The sequence below is a fragment of the Psilocybe cubensis genome, chromosome 3 (genome assembly GCF_017499595.1).
Source record: "Psilocybe cubensis strain MGC-MH-2018 chromosome 3, whole genome shotgun sequence".
NCBI classification, from domain to species: domain Eukaryota; kingdom Fungi; phylum Basidiomycota; class Agaricomycetes; order Agaricales; family Agrocybaceae; genus Psilocybe; species Psilocybe cubensis.
The window spans coordinates 1,455,230-1,470,286 of NC_063001.1; the positions used below are offsets into that span (position 1 = coordinate 1,455,230).

General features: G+C 46.1%; 6 protein-coding genes and 1 non-coding gene across 7 annotated transcripts; 3 read left to right on the forward strand and 4 right to left on the reverse strand.

Annotated features, from left to right (window-relative positions):
* The first annotated feature begins 87 nt into the window (after window positions 1-87).
* Window positions 88-183, forward strand: JR316_0003259. The gene has a single exon. It is a non-coding gene; the product is annotated as a tRNA-Leu (tRNA).
* Window positions 184-214: 31 nt separating this feature from the next.
* Window positions 215-3,114, reverse strand: JR316_0003260 (RNA-binding protein 5-A; the record flags this gene model as incomplete). The annotated part of the gene is made up of 10 exons (XM_047889034.1): window positions 215-241; window positions 464-572; window positions 637-962; window positions 1,017-1,345; window positions 1,396-1,494; window positions 1,547-1,654; window positions 1,705-2,005; window positions 2,063-2,671; window positions 2,720-2,929; window positions 2,977-3,114. The coding sequence occupies 10 exons, from the start codon at window positions 3,112-3,114 to the stop codon at window positions 215-217; spliced, it is 2,256 nt and encodes a 751-aa protein (XP_047751408.1).
* Window positions 3,115-3,811: 697 nt separating this feature from the next.
* On the reverse strand, window positions 3,812-4,701 carry JR316_0003261 (5-demethoxyubiquinone hydroxylase, mitochondrial; the record flags this gene model as incomplete). Its single annotated transcript, XM_047889035.1, has 3 exons — window positions 3,812-4,019; window positions 4,077-4,276; window positions 4,324-4,701. 3 exons carry the CDS (start codon window positions 4,699-4,701, stop codon window positions 3,812-3,814), a joined length of 786 nt encoding a protein of 261 aa, XP_047751409.1.
* Window positions 4,702-4,920: 219 nt separating this feature from the next.
* JR316_0003262 (Galactinol synthase 2) lies at window positions 4,921-5,970 on the forward strand (the record flags this gene model as incomplete). The annotated part of the gene is made up of 3 exons (XM_047889036.1): window positions 4,921-4,948; window positions 4,996-5,431; window positions 5,496-5,970. 3 exons carry the CDS (start codon window positions 4,921-4,923, stop codon window positions 5,968-5,970), a joined length of 939 nt encoding a protein of 312 aa, XP_047751410.1.
* Window positions 5,971-6,315: 345 nt separating this feature from the next.
* On the forward strand, window positions 6,316-7,411 carry JR316_0003263 (uncharacterized protein; the record flags this gene model as incomplete). Its single annotated transcript, XM_047889037.1, has 7 exons — window positions 6,316-6,373; window positions 6,642-6,716; window positions 6,765-6,907; window positions 6,959-7,050; window positions 7,112-7,198; window positions 7,264-7,303; window positions 7,382-7,411. The coding sequence occupies 7 exons, from the start codon at window positions 6,316-6,318 to the stop codon at window positions 7,409-7,411; spliced, it is 525 nt and encodes a 174-aa protein (XP_047751411.1).
* Window positions 7,412-7,556: 145 nt separating this feature from the next.
* Window positions 7,557-8,956, reverse strand: JR316_0003264 (26 kDa secreted antigen; the record flags this gene model as incomplete). The annotated part of the gene is made up of 8 exons (XM_047889038.1): window positions 7,557-7,719; window positions 7,793-8,034; window positions 8,097-8,123; window positions 8,184-8,289; window positions 8,344-8,425; window positions 8,487-8,645; window positions 8,698-8,739; window positions 8,791-8,956. The coding sequence occupies 8 exons, from the start codon at window positions 8,954-8,956 to the stop codon at window positions 7,557-7,559; spliced, it is 987 nt and encodes a 328-aa protein (XP_047751412.1).
* A 225-nt stretch (window positions 8,957-9,181) lies between these two features.
* JR316_0003265 (Cytokinesis protein sepA) lies at window positions 9,182-14,767 on the reverse strand (the record flags this gene model as incomplete). Its single annotated transcript, XM_047889039.1, has 14 exons — window positions 9,182-9,679; window positions 9,733-10,022; window positions 10,076-10,202; window positions 10,254-10,337; window positions 10,390-10,458; window positions 10,522-10,689; window positions 10,739-10,869; window positions 10,926-10,985; window positions 11,036-11,951; window positions 12,007-13,149; window positions 13,203-13,529; window positions 13,585-13,651; window positions 13,706-13,789; window positions 13,839-14,767. 14 exons carry the CDS (start codon window positions 14,765-14,767, stop codon window positions 9,182-9,184), a joined length of 4,893 nt encoding a protein of 1,630 aa, XP_047751413.1.
* Between the last annotated feature and the right edge of the window lie 290 nt (window positions 14,768-15,057).

Genomic DNA, 15,057 nt, shown 5'->3' on the forward strand with positions numbered 1-15,057 from the left:
AGACTTAGCTGCACAGCCTATGTTAGCAGGTATGTACCCAAGCAGCAATACGACGTATAGATTTAAAGAAGCTACACCCTAACGATCGGTAGCGTGGCCGAGTTGGTCTAAGGCGTTGGATTTAAGTTATTCTTGATTCCCAATGGGCGAAAGTCCGCGCGAGTTCGAACCTCGCCGCTACCAAATATTTTCATTACTATATTTTTTGGTTCCTTCAATCATTCTTGTTCGCTTTGCCAGACTGCATATAATTTAAACAATCGATTGTACATCGAACAACAATCCGACTATTTGATTTAAGAGTATATCGATAGCATTGGGGATTAGACAAAGAACAACATAGATATACGAAAATAAGAAAAACCAAGAGGTTGTACATAAATCAATGTCAGGCCCCGTATCGTTCGCGAGCCTGATAACTACTTAGCGTTGCTTCTGAACCCAAGAGATATCACTTTCTTACCGAGTCTTGGGCCATGTGTACGTAGCTGGTAAACCCTTCAGTGTACTTGCCTATATCTTTTCCTTTGCTGGCACCTAAACCGACTCCCGGGGTGTATACCGAGGTTTCACTATTAGTCGTATGGTGCATATGGTAAGTACATGAAGGATTGAGAAACAGAGAGGCATACGAACATAGGATTAACACGGCCATCCCCTTCAGACCCGAGCCCAGTGCCCTCTTTCCACCCCATCATTTTCAACAACTTGTTACCGACATTGCTCTCATCTTTCCCCGGATTGGTGGGAGGCGCAGGAGGTGGAGTCGGTGCTCGTGATAATGTATCCTTCTTCTTGATTTCTTTCTCAAGTACAGGCGCATCTGGCTGATGAAAGAGTGTCCTGCGTTCGGAAGCCCGATCTCGATATTTTGGTTGCTCAGGTGTTGATTCTTTCTCTTTCTTCCTGCTAGCAACTTTCTGTCGAGCAATGTCCCGCAAATTGGAGTCTTTGAAGTTAGCCTAAGAGGTCCCATCAGATAGGTACGAAATCTTGTCAAGAAACGCATTACACACCTTGTGCAGGTCAGATTCTTTGTTGTGTCGTTTTAGTTGTTCAATGGTCTTGAATTGCCGCGCGCAAAGTAAACAAGTGAGAGAAGCGACATCCGAAAATTCGAATTCGACTTCTCCGATCGGCGGTGTGGTCGCTTTCGGTGCAGCAACGTTTACCGCAGGCTTCATAGTCGACGGACCAGCAGAAGACGAAACAACAGGCTTTACAACAGGAGCTGCCTGTGTGGGAAGGTCATGTGCAAGTTCCTCTTGAACCTGATTCCATTTATTGATGTTATTGGCAGTTTTCTTGCTTGCAATGAGAGGGGCCACTTTCTTCACAACAAGAGCTAGAAGCAAGGTAAAGAAAACATGGTAACGAAGAAAGATCAAAACATACGTTTGCTCGGTTCAGAAGGAGGTTCATCAGACGTGTCGTCAACGGTATTGGAATCGTCCAACGAAAACCCTAGAACAGGAATTTTGGAAGAACCTGTAGCTAATAAAGTGTTAATTTTGGACTGGCAAAAGAAAGAGGCAGAATCAAAAACCTGAATTCAGCTTGACTGGGCCTTTGCTGAAACTCAACGTAACAGGTTTGTCCGATATTGGAAGAGCGGAAGGAGCAGCCGCTGTTGCTTTTGCATGATCTGTGTCAACTGGAACGAATTAGAATATTTTGGTAATACGAAGTGATAGAATCTGCCACCTTTGCTTTTCTTCTTCTCTTTCTTGTCCTTTGACTGAGAAGGTTGCTGAGGAGGTTCCTCTACTTTGAACTCAAGCACCGCGACTGTGGATGATTCATCCCAATATCTAACCCATGTACCTTCCATTCCTCCAAGACTGTTGGTCGAGGTAAGACAGGCTTCATCTCTTTGGAGGAAGTCGGTCACTGGTTGGAAAGAATAAGGGTGCGCAAAAGATGCGGCCACCGGACGATCAGATATGCGAAAGCCGGAGGGATGTAACTGGGCGGACATTGTTGCCGCGAGGACGTTTGAGGCAGACTTATGAACGCGTGTGAATTAACAAGTGATGTGGAATATGCGTGCAATACAACTCACTGTGATATCCACAAATTCGACAAATGCGAAGCCAAAACTGGCCATAGTGACTTTGTCTTTAATGAGAATTATCCGTCTCATTCCTTTTGCCCCCTCTTTTCCAGGTCCCGCAGAGGAGAGCATGGCCTGGTATATGGCTTGCGGTCCAGAAAGAGGGTCCAGCCCGCGGAAAAGGAGGACAGGACTCTGAGCATTGCCAATATCACGTGTGCCATCGTTCATGTTCCCTCTGTTCATGCGACCTTTGTCGTGTGGCATAGCGCTTTGCGAATAATCGATTTTCACTCTTCGGCCGTTATGAGGAGCACCGGTTTCAAGCGCCTTGTAGAAAGCGGCTGTTGCAGATGCTCCATGAGATGCGGGTGGCGGCATTTGGATGAAGGGGAAAAGAGGGTCCACAAAAGCGCGAGCATGTTCGACGGTTGTGAATTGCGCGAAGCCGAAGCCTTTCGATGTACCTTTTAAAAATCCAACGGCGAAGTACGTTAATGCATGTGCAGGAGCAAATACAAAGGTGAAGTGCCTGATGATCTCTCTCGAATAATTGTCACCGTCTCCACGCTGCAGCCATTTGAAACGAGGTATGCCTGAAGCTGGGTAGGAAGCGAACTTCAGTCTCGGTTACAAAAAGAGTCAAGAACATGGGAGTCGACAGACATCGGCCTCTGTGAAGTCAGGATCCAAACCAAGGAAGATGACATGAGGACTCGGTTCAGAGGGTACGAGACGCTTCTTAGCAAACCCGCCTGCACCTCCCCGTGAATGATCGTCATGTCCATAATCCTGCGACCAGTCTTGATGCTGCTGATGTCGATTGTAGGAATTTTCATATCCAGCTCCGTCGTATCCATGAGAATTATCGTAAGCCTGAATACACTTAGAGAGGGCAGGCACAGTCGGCAAGAGCCACGTACCCCATTGTTGAATTTGCGTCTCTTCCCGTCCCCATAATACTCTTCTTCTCGCTCTCTTACATTTCCTCTATTATCCGACCAGCCGTAGCTGTCGTCCCAGGTATCTTTGCCCCTGTCCCATTCTCGGTTGTAAGCCATAGGATGAAAATCGACCTAGAGTGAATGAAGGTTGAAGACAAGAAATAGTGTAAACAAAGAATAAACAAACATCACACACTTGTGTCACTTATACCACGACCACAAACTCAGAGACACAATGGGCCACGGTAAGTATTCCTTCAGTTCATTAATATGTATTCTTCAATGCATTCGTTGTAGGACCGGTAAAGGTGCAGTAATATACCATGCCCACTGTGCATTTTCGAACTCGATTATTTCTCTAGATTGACCCCGCCATCGAGCGATTCAACACCATGGTATTATTCTGAACTCTTGATTTCTTGTGCAATTCATAAGTATGGTCCCCAGCGTGAAGAGGCCTACCTAAACTTTCGCTGGACACGCAGGACAATACGTACAGGTATCCTAGGGTTCATTGTTGCCCCGCTTGCCGTTTATTATTTCGCCGACCAATACAATGTTTGTTTTACGTTTGCCTGCTTTTATCGCGGCTCACAGACCCTCCTTTTCTTCAGCTCAAATATTCATTTTCGGGGACACGCAAGGGAGAACCAGTAGCCATAAGTGAGCGGGAATCCCAAACTAAGAACTAGACCTAGGTGATTCCGTTCCGTAACTTTCCATGTGAGTCGCCTCTCAATTGCCTGTTTAAAATATTACAAGTCTCATGTTGCTTGGAACTTTGAAGGGTTCATAATACAAAGATTTTGATGGCTTAGAATCTTTTGCACAATTCAATAGCAATCTTACAACCTCCACCGACTACGCTACTTAACAGCGCATGAGCAGGAGCACGCTGTGAATGGTTCACCACCGCAATATCTAAATGCTCGAGCTCATCATCTCTAAATTCGCGAATCACACTTTTGAGAAGGGGAACACTTGGGTGGCTTGTCTGAAACGAGTCTAGTTCCTTTAACTGACTGAATAAAAAGTAAGTTACAAGAGGTTTACCGAACAGGCGCTAAGACAGGACGCACTCATCGTAATGTTCCCCTATGACCGTTTCTACGGCTTCTGTGCACGCCATCGCCGCCTCCTTTCCCATGAGAGCAGTAACAACACCCAGCCCAAAACCTGCGGCTTTTGCAACTTCGGAAAGAACTGTTGGTCTAACGTTATGCTGCACTTGCAATTTGTCCATAACAACCAGATGTTTCTTCTCTTGGTCCCACATTTCCTAACAGACTGTTAAATGCTGGAAAGAGATGAGAGACGCACGCCTACCTGGATCAATGGTCCGACCTTTCTATCACGACCGAGCACAGCAAGCTGGCCCTTGTAGATATAATTGGCAGCTATTTCTCCCGCCTGGTCGACGCGAAGCGCACTGTCCAAGATGCTCCTCTGGGCGTCTGTCAAATCATGGGGAGTCGAGACGACGGCGGGGCCATTGTTGTGTCCTAGGTATGCGGCGGAGGGGAGAGATTTGGCGACGGTCGTGAGCGTTCGGATAGACTTTGTCATGGCGTCAAGTTGTCGGAAATTGGTTGGTGAGAGCTGAACACCTGTGGCAGTGTAGCTGACTAATACAGCCAAATCTGGACCAAGCACTCCCTGCGTATCGCTCGTATCTATCTTGCGGAATTTGTCAAAAATACCCATCATTGTACGTTATCTATGCTCCCCGGCGTCTCGAAATAATTACTACCGTACTCTCGGTGCCGGGGGCCACTGGTCAGGAGACAGTCCTGGCATTCCTGGCAGCGCCGCAGCGGACTGTCGCGGCTGTAAGGGTGAATGACGCGCGATCATGTGACCAGAGATACTTATAGACCATCGTAATGATTGCAAATCGAATTCCCTCAATTGCATACCACAATCATGGCACGACCCACCGAATCCCGCAAAGGTTTTTCTTTCCTATTAGTTATCGGTCTTTTCTCATCGTCTCTGCAGTTTGGACTACCCTCATAACCAATACCGATTATCTCTCTGGCCTGCTTACCCTAGATTACTCACTGAAAGCTCAGAAATCGGCATACCCACTCCTGGCTCTCTATACTGATACTTTCCCTCCTGTTGGTCTTGCTGCGCTGGCCTCCCGCGGTATCCCCGCCAAGCGCATTCCCTACATACTCCCTGCCGTTCACAAAGATTATTCCAACGATCCGCGATTTTACGACTGCTGGTCCAAGCTTACCCCTTTCTCACTTACAGAATACGATCGTATCGTCCAGTTGGATAGCGACATGCTTATTCTAAAAAACATGGATGAACTTATGGACCTGGAACTTGATCCGCCCGAGCTATCTGGGCAAGGCCGAAGAGTATTCGCTGCAGGTCATGCCTGCGTTTGCAATCCTCTCAAGAAGCCACACTACCCCAAGGATTGGTATGTCCACCTCAATCTTAGTTCAGCTGTATATGAAATTCTTTTATACACCTATTCTATGTAGGATCGCAGCCAACTGTGCGTTTACCTCGCAGCACGACAATCCTGACGAAGCACAAGTCGTCGCTGCAGACCCTTCCGTAGGGCCGTTAGGCTTCATGAACGGTGGTCTACAAGTCGTCAATCCCTCTCAGGCTGTATACGACCTCATTATAGATTACATTAATAGCGACGCGCTGCCCAATCTTGACTTTGCCGACCAAAGTGTCTTGACAAATCTTTTCAAGGGCCGTTGGGTGCCTCTTCCATACATCTATAATGCGCTAAAGACTCTACGATGGCCAGGAGTTCACGATAAGATATGGAGGGATGACCAAGTGAAGAACATTCATTACATCCTTGCCCCCAAACCATGGGACGAAATGGACACGGAGGGAAAGTTTATTGGAAAGGACGAGTCACACAGCTGGTGGGTGAATTATAACCAGGAGAGGTTAAAGGCGGAGAAGGCGGCGGGGATTCCGGCTGACGGATTTTAGAGTAACCTTTGATTAGATTCTTATTGTAAGAGCTTACCTTGGGTAAGTGTATAATGAAAGTACCACTTGGCACTTTTGAGGTTATGTTACATTCAAACTAAATTAGTACATCCTACGCGTTCAATCCCCTTTAAGTAATACCTCTTTATCAGTCACGCGATCACGTGCTGGCGCGATCGTAAACAAAACCGGCCGGCTGTCCTTTCATAACAACCAACTCTTGCCTTGCTTTGATCTTCATACCTAGTTCAAAATGTCTTCTACGTAGGTTTAGTCCAAAATGCCTTGCAAATTCGACATGAAAAACTCTGTTTTCGAAGCTTTACTCCTTCTAATACCGTTGATATGTCCAAAGAGAAAGATTGGGCTGCTAGTCTTGGTGAGGCGAAACCAGTCCTCCGATGTAATTGCGATGTATGGAGATTCATTTTGTAGGTATGATGGACTGGGATAAAACCAACATCGTGTTCACAAAAAGGTCTCTCGTTGAATTTTTGAAGTCAGTGTTCACTTTCAATTGTAACCCTCGAGAGCTCGAATATTGAAGCAACCTTACCTAGATACACTGGCACCACCGTTGATGTCAACTTTAACAACATCGCAAAGCTTCCTCGTAATTAAATTTAACTACTCTTATTGTGCTTAATATCGTAGTTGACATTCATTTACAGGCTATGCAACGTTTGGGAAACTGTCGGAAGCTTCTACAGCAACCACAGCTACAGAACCAGTTGAAACGGCTGAAGGTGGTCCCACGTTTAGCACATCTGCACTAATGTATTAACACACTCTAGCCGCTGCAACGCCATCTGGAGACACTTTTATTCCTTCCCGTCGTGTACGCACTGTTCCTGGAGGACCTCACACTGACATTTTTGATCATGGTGACGAAGGGGATGCCCTTTCTCAAGCACCTCCAAGAGCTCCTGATGCTCGGGTAAGCTTCGTAAAAATGTAGCTATTGATCGTTCATTTATATTTGGTATAGCCCATTGTAGTTGTGCCAGCTTCTGCCCCAGCTCAAGTGCCCGATAATCAGCATGTTGGTCTGGATTTCACCTCTGAGGTCAAGCCTAGTCGGTGTGTACTTCTGGAGTTCATACTCAAGCGTCTGGAACTTATGCACAACATTCCATCAAAGCCGTGTACGTGAAAACCCCGGTGGAACTAGCAGCTTGGCAAACTTCTGGGACTCTGAAGAGACTCCTGAATTCAAACCCACTCGGCGGTGAGTTAATCAAAGCACGCTGGGGTCATCCAAGGCTGAGTATAAATATTTTGTTACGTCCGCAGTGTCAGAGAAGGCCCTGGAGGCCGCGATAATATTAGCGAAGTAAGGTACAATTACTTTGAAGTATCCGCACCGAAGTTAACAGTGACTACAGTTCTTCTAAATGTAACGTCTATCTAGGGCATCTTGGCGTACCGGTTTACAAAGTAGCGGTTTGTACAAATTGTATATATCTTCTGAAATATCATACCATGTCCATGTCGATTTGGGTTCCAATATTGCCTAAGTATCACTGCTACCGTGACAAGTCCGCGAGACATTGTAAGGCAGGACTACGTTGTTCACGCCTGCCTCTTTATGCTGGACCGTGGAACTTAGTGACGTGCGCATTAACAAGCAACGGGCGGAACTGTTTTTTTGTAATGCCACCTTGCTGTTTCTCCTGCCTGAGTGTATTTGCATAGACATGCATGCGAAGAGATTCACCCGTCAACACTTTTGATTTTTTTGTTCGGTTACTATTAAAAGACCAAGACAACAAAGAAGTTTGGCCCAAGGTATATACTTCGACAAAGCGTAAGAAGTAGTTACAAGAAGAGGGCCGCAAGGAAAAAGGAAGAAACAGCTGCAAGCCCAGAAAGTTGGTAGTGAATGCTGCCCGCTCCGTTTGTGTTGTTTGAGGTTCCAGTCGGTGTGCTACTTTGAGATCCAGAGCTGGATGCAGAAGTATCCGATTTGGTGCTGGATGCTACAGACAAGGTGGAAGTTACAACAGCGGATGTAGCGGGAACAGAAACAGTTGCGGTGCCCTCCTCGACCGTGATGTAAGTACCCTTTAGGAGATTAGTGAATAAATATGCATGTTTACATGAATGTTAAATAATTCAATACTTACACCAACCAGAGGACCCAAGCCACTGTCCTAGAGTAGAATAATGCCTGTCAGAATTAATAAGGACAAAAATTTTACTCGTCAGCGTACCTTTACGTATGCATTAAAATCCATCTTAGAAACTCCAAGGCCGGGGTTAGCGAAGGCAGCAGGTGCAGCGAAGGTAGAGGGTTGCGCGTATAGAAGAACCACGTAGCTAGAACATTACGCATGTTAGGAGATAAAATGAAATCTAGATTGGTACACCTACCGATGAGGGCCACTACCAGCAGCTGGTCCAGGTCCGGCGTAGGCGGTGATGGCAGTACCAGAGGTGGTCGTCACAACTGAGTCTTCATTGTGTAGTGGTTACTCTTAGCACAGCAGAGCGAGAAGGGGAAAGGGGTCACGTACTGGAGATGGTTGCACCGTTCACAAGCCAGTGCCGGTTCTCTCCATCGGCCAAATCAGTCCCCACAATGTCAGCATCGACCATGGCAATCGTGTAGGTGCCATTCAGTACAACCGAAGAATTTGCAGGTGTAACGGTGACGGTAGGAGCAGTCCCGACCTCTGTCGTTTGATTAGTTCTTGGCGGGGGTTACCAGGACAAAACGAAACTTACGGTCCTTAGTGAATTTTTGACCAGGCTGGACGTTGCCAACACCTGAATAAAGGTTTAGTCACGGATTGCAAGACGAGTTAACAAAGTAGCCACCAGCAAAGTTCAGCGACAGAAGTGCAGAAGGGTTGAAAGAGGCAAGCAAGTCAGGGACGACATGGGACTGAGTGAAGTGAGCTTCGATGGCTTGAATATCTACGGACGCCTGAGCAGCAACAAAAGGGACAAGCGCGACGGAAACAACGAAGGAAAGAGCGAACATTTTTGAAAAGAGTGTGATTGTGGTGGTACTAGTAAGAAGGATGTTAAGTTGTAACTGGCGCTGACAGTCTATTTGTCCTTGGCAGTGTTTGAGTTCAATTACATTCATATGAAAAAATAATAATATACAACTGTCCCTAAAAACTATGGTATATAATGAAAACGATGGATTATGCATATCGAAAGGCCCGGAAAATAGATGTTGTAGCGGATGGATAAACAAAAGCTATGACGGTAGTACGATCTGCCCCTCTTCTTCCCCCTCTGCATGCTCTGGGACTGGCTGTTCAGTCATATCCAGAATTTCTGACGCCAAAGGTGATGTTGGAATGTCTTTATCACTTTCACTTGGTCGTTCTGTCCGCCGTCTCCTCCGCCGCGATGTTGTGGGGGATGATGGGGCATTGAATCCATCAGACTTCAGGCGGGCTAACATATCTAGAGCAAGCATTGACATGTCGTTCCCAGAACTAGAAAGTTCAAGATTAAGCCCAATAGGAATTGTTGTGTTTGGTTCAGCTGTGGGGCGTCTCCTTCTTGCTTTCCACGTCACGGCGTCACCATTACGAAGATCAGCCAGTATTCGATCCAAAGCTCCATCGTTCTCATCCGTTATTACGGATGCTTCCTTCAACCGGTTGGCCTTACTCTCTTCTAAGGCCTGTCGTCGCTTAGCCAATGCCATCTTTTCTTCTGCCACAGTCTGGTTCTCGTATTTGCATTTCTGGAAAATCATTAGCATGAATGCATGTACGTAGACATTACACGTTGACATACCTTGTACGAAGTAACAAATGTTTTGAATATGCCATAAAATTCAGAGGACGACATATTTTTGTCTTCTTCTCCATAATAGCTAAGGGCGTCCATATAGGTTGTATCGGCATGTCTTACGTCGTCAACCAAATCCTCTAGCTGGCTATTGGCTTTTTTATAGAATGCCCACATTTGTTTGCCGTAAAGGTCGTGCTCATCCAGTTCAGCAAAATGATCAACAAGTTCTTGATGAATTCGCGACAAACCATCTCGCAATTCAGAAAGCCCTTTCCGGATGTCTTGAAGGTTTACTATTACATCACTGGATAAGCACACATGCTCATACTCGAGAATGAATGATTACCTCTGTATGCCTCAGCAGGACGTTCTAATTCTTCTAAAAATTCCTCCATCTCTGGGAAGTGTTTGGCAACCGTCCGTTCTAGGAAATGGAGCAATGTCGTATTATTGACAGATTTAGTGTCAACTAACTACACATCTAGTCAGATCGGAGAAACACAAGCAGAAACCTTTGTAAATACCTTGTTGATACTGCTCACACGGAATCCAAAGGCACCACCTTTGATACCAGTTCCATTCATATAGTTACCAATAAGGAGAATGAGCTATATTGCGGGACTGAGAAAGACAAGAAATCAAGCCATGAATAACGCATACCGAAAGCAGTTCTTTGAAATGTTTAGCCTCGAGGAGATCCCGACCAGCTTCTGAAAGCTTGCTAGCACCCTATAATGCAGTTTTTGCAAGTTTTTGCAACATGTTAAATACAGCAAAAGAAACGAAACCCACCTCGTCCAGTAGAGCCCATGTTTCATCAAAGCTGACTCTATAAAGCATACCCTCAATCCGCGGACCAAGTCTGTTGATCTTGATTAATTGAACCATCAGTCTGTCGGATGGATGCAGCTCTGCTAGTTCTGATGGGTCCGCATTTCGATATACATTTAATTTCCCAACCTGATTTCAAGAGTTCAAAACAGGTATAGGAGCCATCGAGAACACATACCTGTTCAGGAGATGGTAGAAGAGGTTTTAACTCTCTCAAGAATACCTGACTACACATCTCCAAGTCAAATTGTTGGATTTTGCGAGCTATTTCTTCGGGCTCCAATTTTCGGATGAGCTGGATCAGAATTTCTGATCCAAAGGATCAGTTTCAACAGAATCAATAGTGAGGGGATCAAGCTACTCACCGACCCGCTTCTTCGTTTGAGGGTCCAAAACACTTCTAAGCTCCTCGCGCTTTTGCTTAGCTATGATATGGTAAACATCGAATGGTTGTCCGACACAAAAGAAACCTCACCCATAAGGTTAATAACAAGTTGTTTGGCTTTAAAGTCCTCTTCCATTTCCATCCACACGCCATCAAGCTGAAGTTTTTGAAGCATGTCTTGTTCCTTCTGCGGTTCATCTTCGCTCCATAAGGTTTTGCTAACTTGCTGTTGCGGCAACTTATCCCATTGCAATTGCTTCATTTTGGTACTTGGAGTTATAGCCATCTCCTTGCGAATATTTGCAAAGGTGAGGTTGGAGCCAAGAAGAGATGCACGTGCTGAACTGCGCGTAGAGCTTGGGTTTGAGAACATGGGCGGAGGCGGTGGCGGTGAAGGCACTGCAAACGTAGAGGTAGGGATCATGGATTTCATGCCAGGAGGAGGAGGAGGTGGAGGTGGTGGTGGAGGGGGTGGAGGCGGCGGCGGCGTACCTGGGAATCCTTTAAATCCAACAGGTGGTGGTGGTGGTGGCGGCGGGGGTGGTGGTGGTGGTGGTGGTGGTGGCGGTGGTGGAGGCGGGGGTGGAGCACCATTCCCTGTGGATTGTTCCTCAGGGAGACTAGATAATTGTGGACTACCTTCACGAGGGGGGAGGGGTTTGTTCCGGGAAACTAGCTGTTTACTGAGTTGTTCGGCAAAAGAACCTGGAGCAGCAGTCCGTGGATTATCACTCGATGTTTCAGAGGCCATCGAGGTAACGAGAGTATCTTCTGTGCCATTGGTAAAGCCACTGCGTATCGACCGGCCGTACTCACTCTCATCGTCATTTGCAGGCGAGGATGACCTGCTCAAATCTGCTGAATCGTTAGAAAATGCGTCGTCATGTCTTGGAGCAAGCAGGTGGTTATGTTTAAAGGTTTCGCCACCCAAGGGCGGGCGTTCAGATCGTCTAGGGGAACCACGGATACTCCGAGAACTTGACATGGATCCGATCTGGGGAGAATACTGATGTACGAAATTAATGAAGGTTTGGAAGGGTTTAAGTTGGGTGGAGACCTACTAATTTGACACCAGCTGCAAGCTGTTGTTGGACTTGTTCCCTCGCATCTGCTTCATCTGCATCCATGAATTGTGACACTCTCCCATTCTCGTCTACCGCTGAATTCTTGTCATTTGATGATGCATTGAAAAGTTTCTTGCCAGGAACGGATGGATGTGTCTTCTTGGCGGTAGATTTTCCAGGGGTTGCGTCGATATCGTCTTCGTCGTCGTCCACAAAACTAGAGTTTCCATTTCGTCCTTTCTTCGACTTTCGTCGACTGTTACCTTCTTTACCTTCCAGTATACTGATGGTTTTCTTTCGCTGAAAGTTTCGTTCCAGTGTCTCAACAAGAGCTTTGCGATCCATAGTGCCACCGTCGAGAATTGTTTCAACGCCTTTGCCAACTTCTTTAAGCATCCGGAACAGTTCCATGATCTGGGCTTCCAACTGGTTTATTTTATCTTCATAGGACGCTTTTTGACTTTCCAATTGTCCGTGAAGCCTTGAAGTATTTTCTCTAGATACCGATAGTTTGTTTTCCAAACTTGTTACCTGCGACTTGAGTTTTCCAACCAAACCGTCTTGACCTTGTGATATCTCGTCCTCCAGCGCTTCTTTCTCTAATTTCAAGCGCACCGCCAATGCTCGGGCCTCGGCCGCCTCGTCTTCAGCAGCTTGATAACGGTCTGCTTCGTTAAATTGAGCAATTATTCGTTCAACAGAATGACCCATCCGCTGTTCTGCGCCGGCTAGTTTCTTGTCCAAAACCACATCTGTAACAATCGAATCAAGTAATTGGTAATAGTGCACCATAGGCTGGCCTTCCTCTCGGATAAGGAGTAGATGCTGCATCATAGACAGGAAATAACTGTTAGCTCTTGTACCCTGCGTTTTGGCATGGATCGCATTGTAGACATCTTGCGGATCGGTCAAGTCTTTGAGGATTTCGTCGTCCAGACGCTCGCGTAACTTCTTTTCATCATCATCGAATAACCTCTGAAGTTGTTTGATTTGCTTGTCGATATTGGGAACGCCGAAATTTTTACAGAGCTCCAATATGCGCTTGAGACCTGCCGATTCCATCTGTGATCGATGATGTAGCCGTAAGTCGAAGTCGTCTACGAATTGTATGATCCCATTAAGCAGAACAAGGTTGGAAAGCTTTAGTAAAAGATTTAGCAAACTATAAAACCAGAAAGAAAGAAAAAACATACAGCATATTCGTTTAGAGAACTATCAGTACCACCCGTCCGCTTGACTTCTTCACTAGCCCCCACAAGACTTCCCATTTTGCCTCGCCCCGAGAGACTCTGTTCCATTGATTTAAACCAATACTCGTAGCATCCCCCGGCTTCATTATTGGACAAACTAAGTGCTTCCAGAGCCGCTACCACTAGGGAATGTGCTTCTCCATTGTTCCAATACGCCAGAAATGTTAGTAAGTCAAGGACGGTTTTTCGCGTTAACAAATTGGGAGCATTGAGAGATGAAGCGATTTGAGTAACAATTGATGGGTGTGTAAGGGCTTCATTGGCAGCAGACTAAGAAACAGAAAAAATGAGCTCATAGTAATAGAATGAGTATTGAAAACCTAACTGGAGTGTTCAAAATCTGCCTCAAACACTTAACAACTTCGTATTCTAGATTGATGTCATTATCCTTCCTAGAAATAGATAAAAATTAGAAATAAGAATGTGTGCATTACATAGCTGCAAACCTTTGGGAGCCCTTACGACTGATATGTTGGAGAGTTTGAGCCAAAACAGATGTTCCCTGAATAGATATAAACTGTTGGAACCAACTGATGGCAATCAGTGCTACTGCAGCATTTCTTTCATCGTTGATTTTACCTTAATTCCTTGCTTCGAAGTGAAACCAGCAGACTTCCGGCCTGCTTGGGAGTGATGGTTTTGTCCAGAAATTTCTTGATATACCACTCCGGGGAATCGGGCAATATCGCGGCAGCCTGACCAGTTTCCGCTTGTCTCTTTGACTGCTCCTCCCTTTGTTTTTCCTCTGTCCATCTAATGTGTTCATCATTGTATACCATGTGCCATTTACGGTCTATCGGTAGGTCGGGCATTTCTCCCAAATCCCGAGTACGCTTAACATTCTCGAACAAGATTTCAATCTCTTCGTCTGTTTCAGGTTTGGGGAAATGGAAAGTTTCGCTTCCATGATGCCGATGGTGGTAGAAACTGGAAAAATGTGATGGATGAGAGCCTCCTTCAGAAGATGTCAGCGAAGCCGCATATTTCGAGTCTCTATTCCTGTCTGATCTCATTGTCATTCCAGAAGTAGGCCTAATTGTTGATTGACTGGTACCAGGTTGTGAAGACAAGTGTCCGAAATCCGCACCGCTTTTTGATGACGCTTCACTTCTACGCAGTCGTGTTGTTTGTTGGTGGGAGAGTGATGGAAGCACGGCCTTGTTCGGTGAGTACGTCGCACCAGTAGATTCATCATAGAGCGTAGAAGAATCGGTGGTGGAAATGGATGCATTTGAGGGATTTTGTTGAAACTGGTTGTACAGTTGAGTTCGTTCTGATTTATTCCGTGCCATGGTAAATTTATTCAGCTCGGTCCCGGAGACAGTGAGTGCAGGATTTGTGTTCGGTGCAGATATTCCTCTGATTCCTTGGCTAATGGTACCCGCAGGTATTGGGGAACGAGAAGGAGCCGAGAGTTTGTCGTAAGGCACGGATCGTTCATTGAGGTCCTGAACAGATACTGAAGACTGTCGAGGACGACCTTTCTTGCGCCCGAATATGGTGTCCATGACGCAAACACTCCGAGCCTTGTGGCGAGATTACTGGTCTCCTATCCAGCAAGTTTCTAGAGATCGGGGATGTTGTTGGACCGGCCAATGATGGATCAGAGAAAAGAAACTTGGTAGATATTCAGGCGAATTTGCGCTTTTACAGCGGTCAACCTAAAGCCACAGAGCGTGGTCCCGAGTGATATGGAGGACACAAAGCACTAGCGTTGACGATGGCAACAACTTCCATTTACAACCAGGGCTTAATTCCGCCCGCCAAACAGTCACAACAGCAGTATCACGTGGCAAAT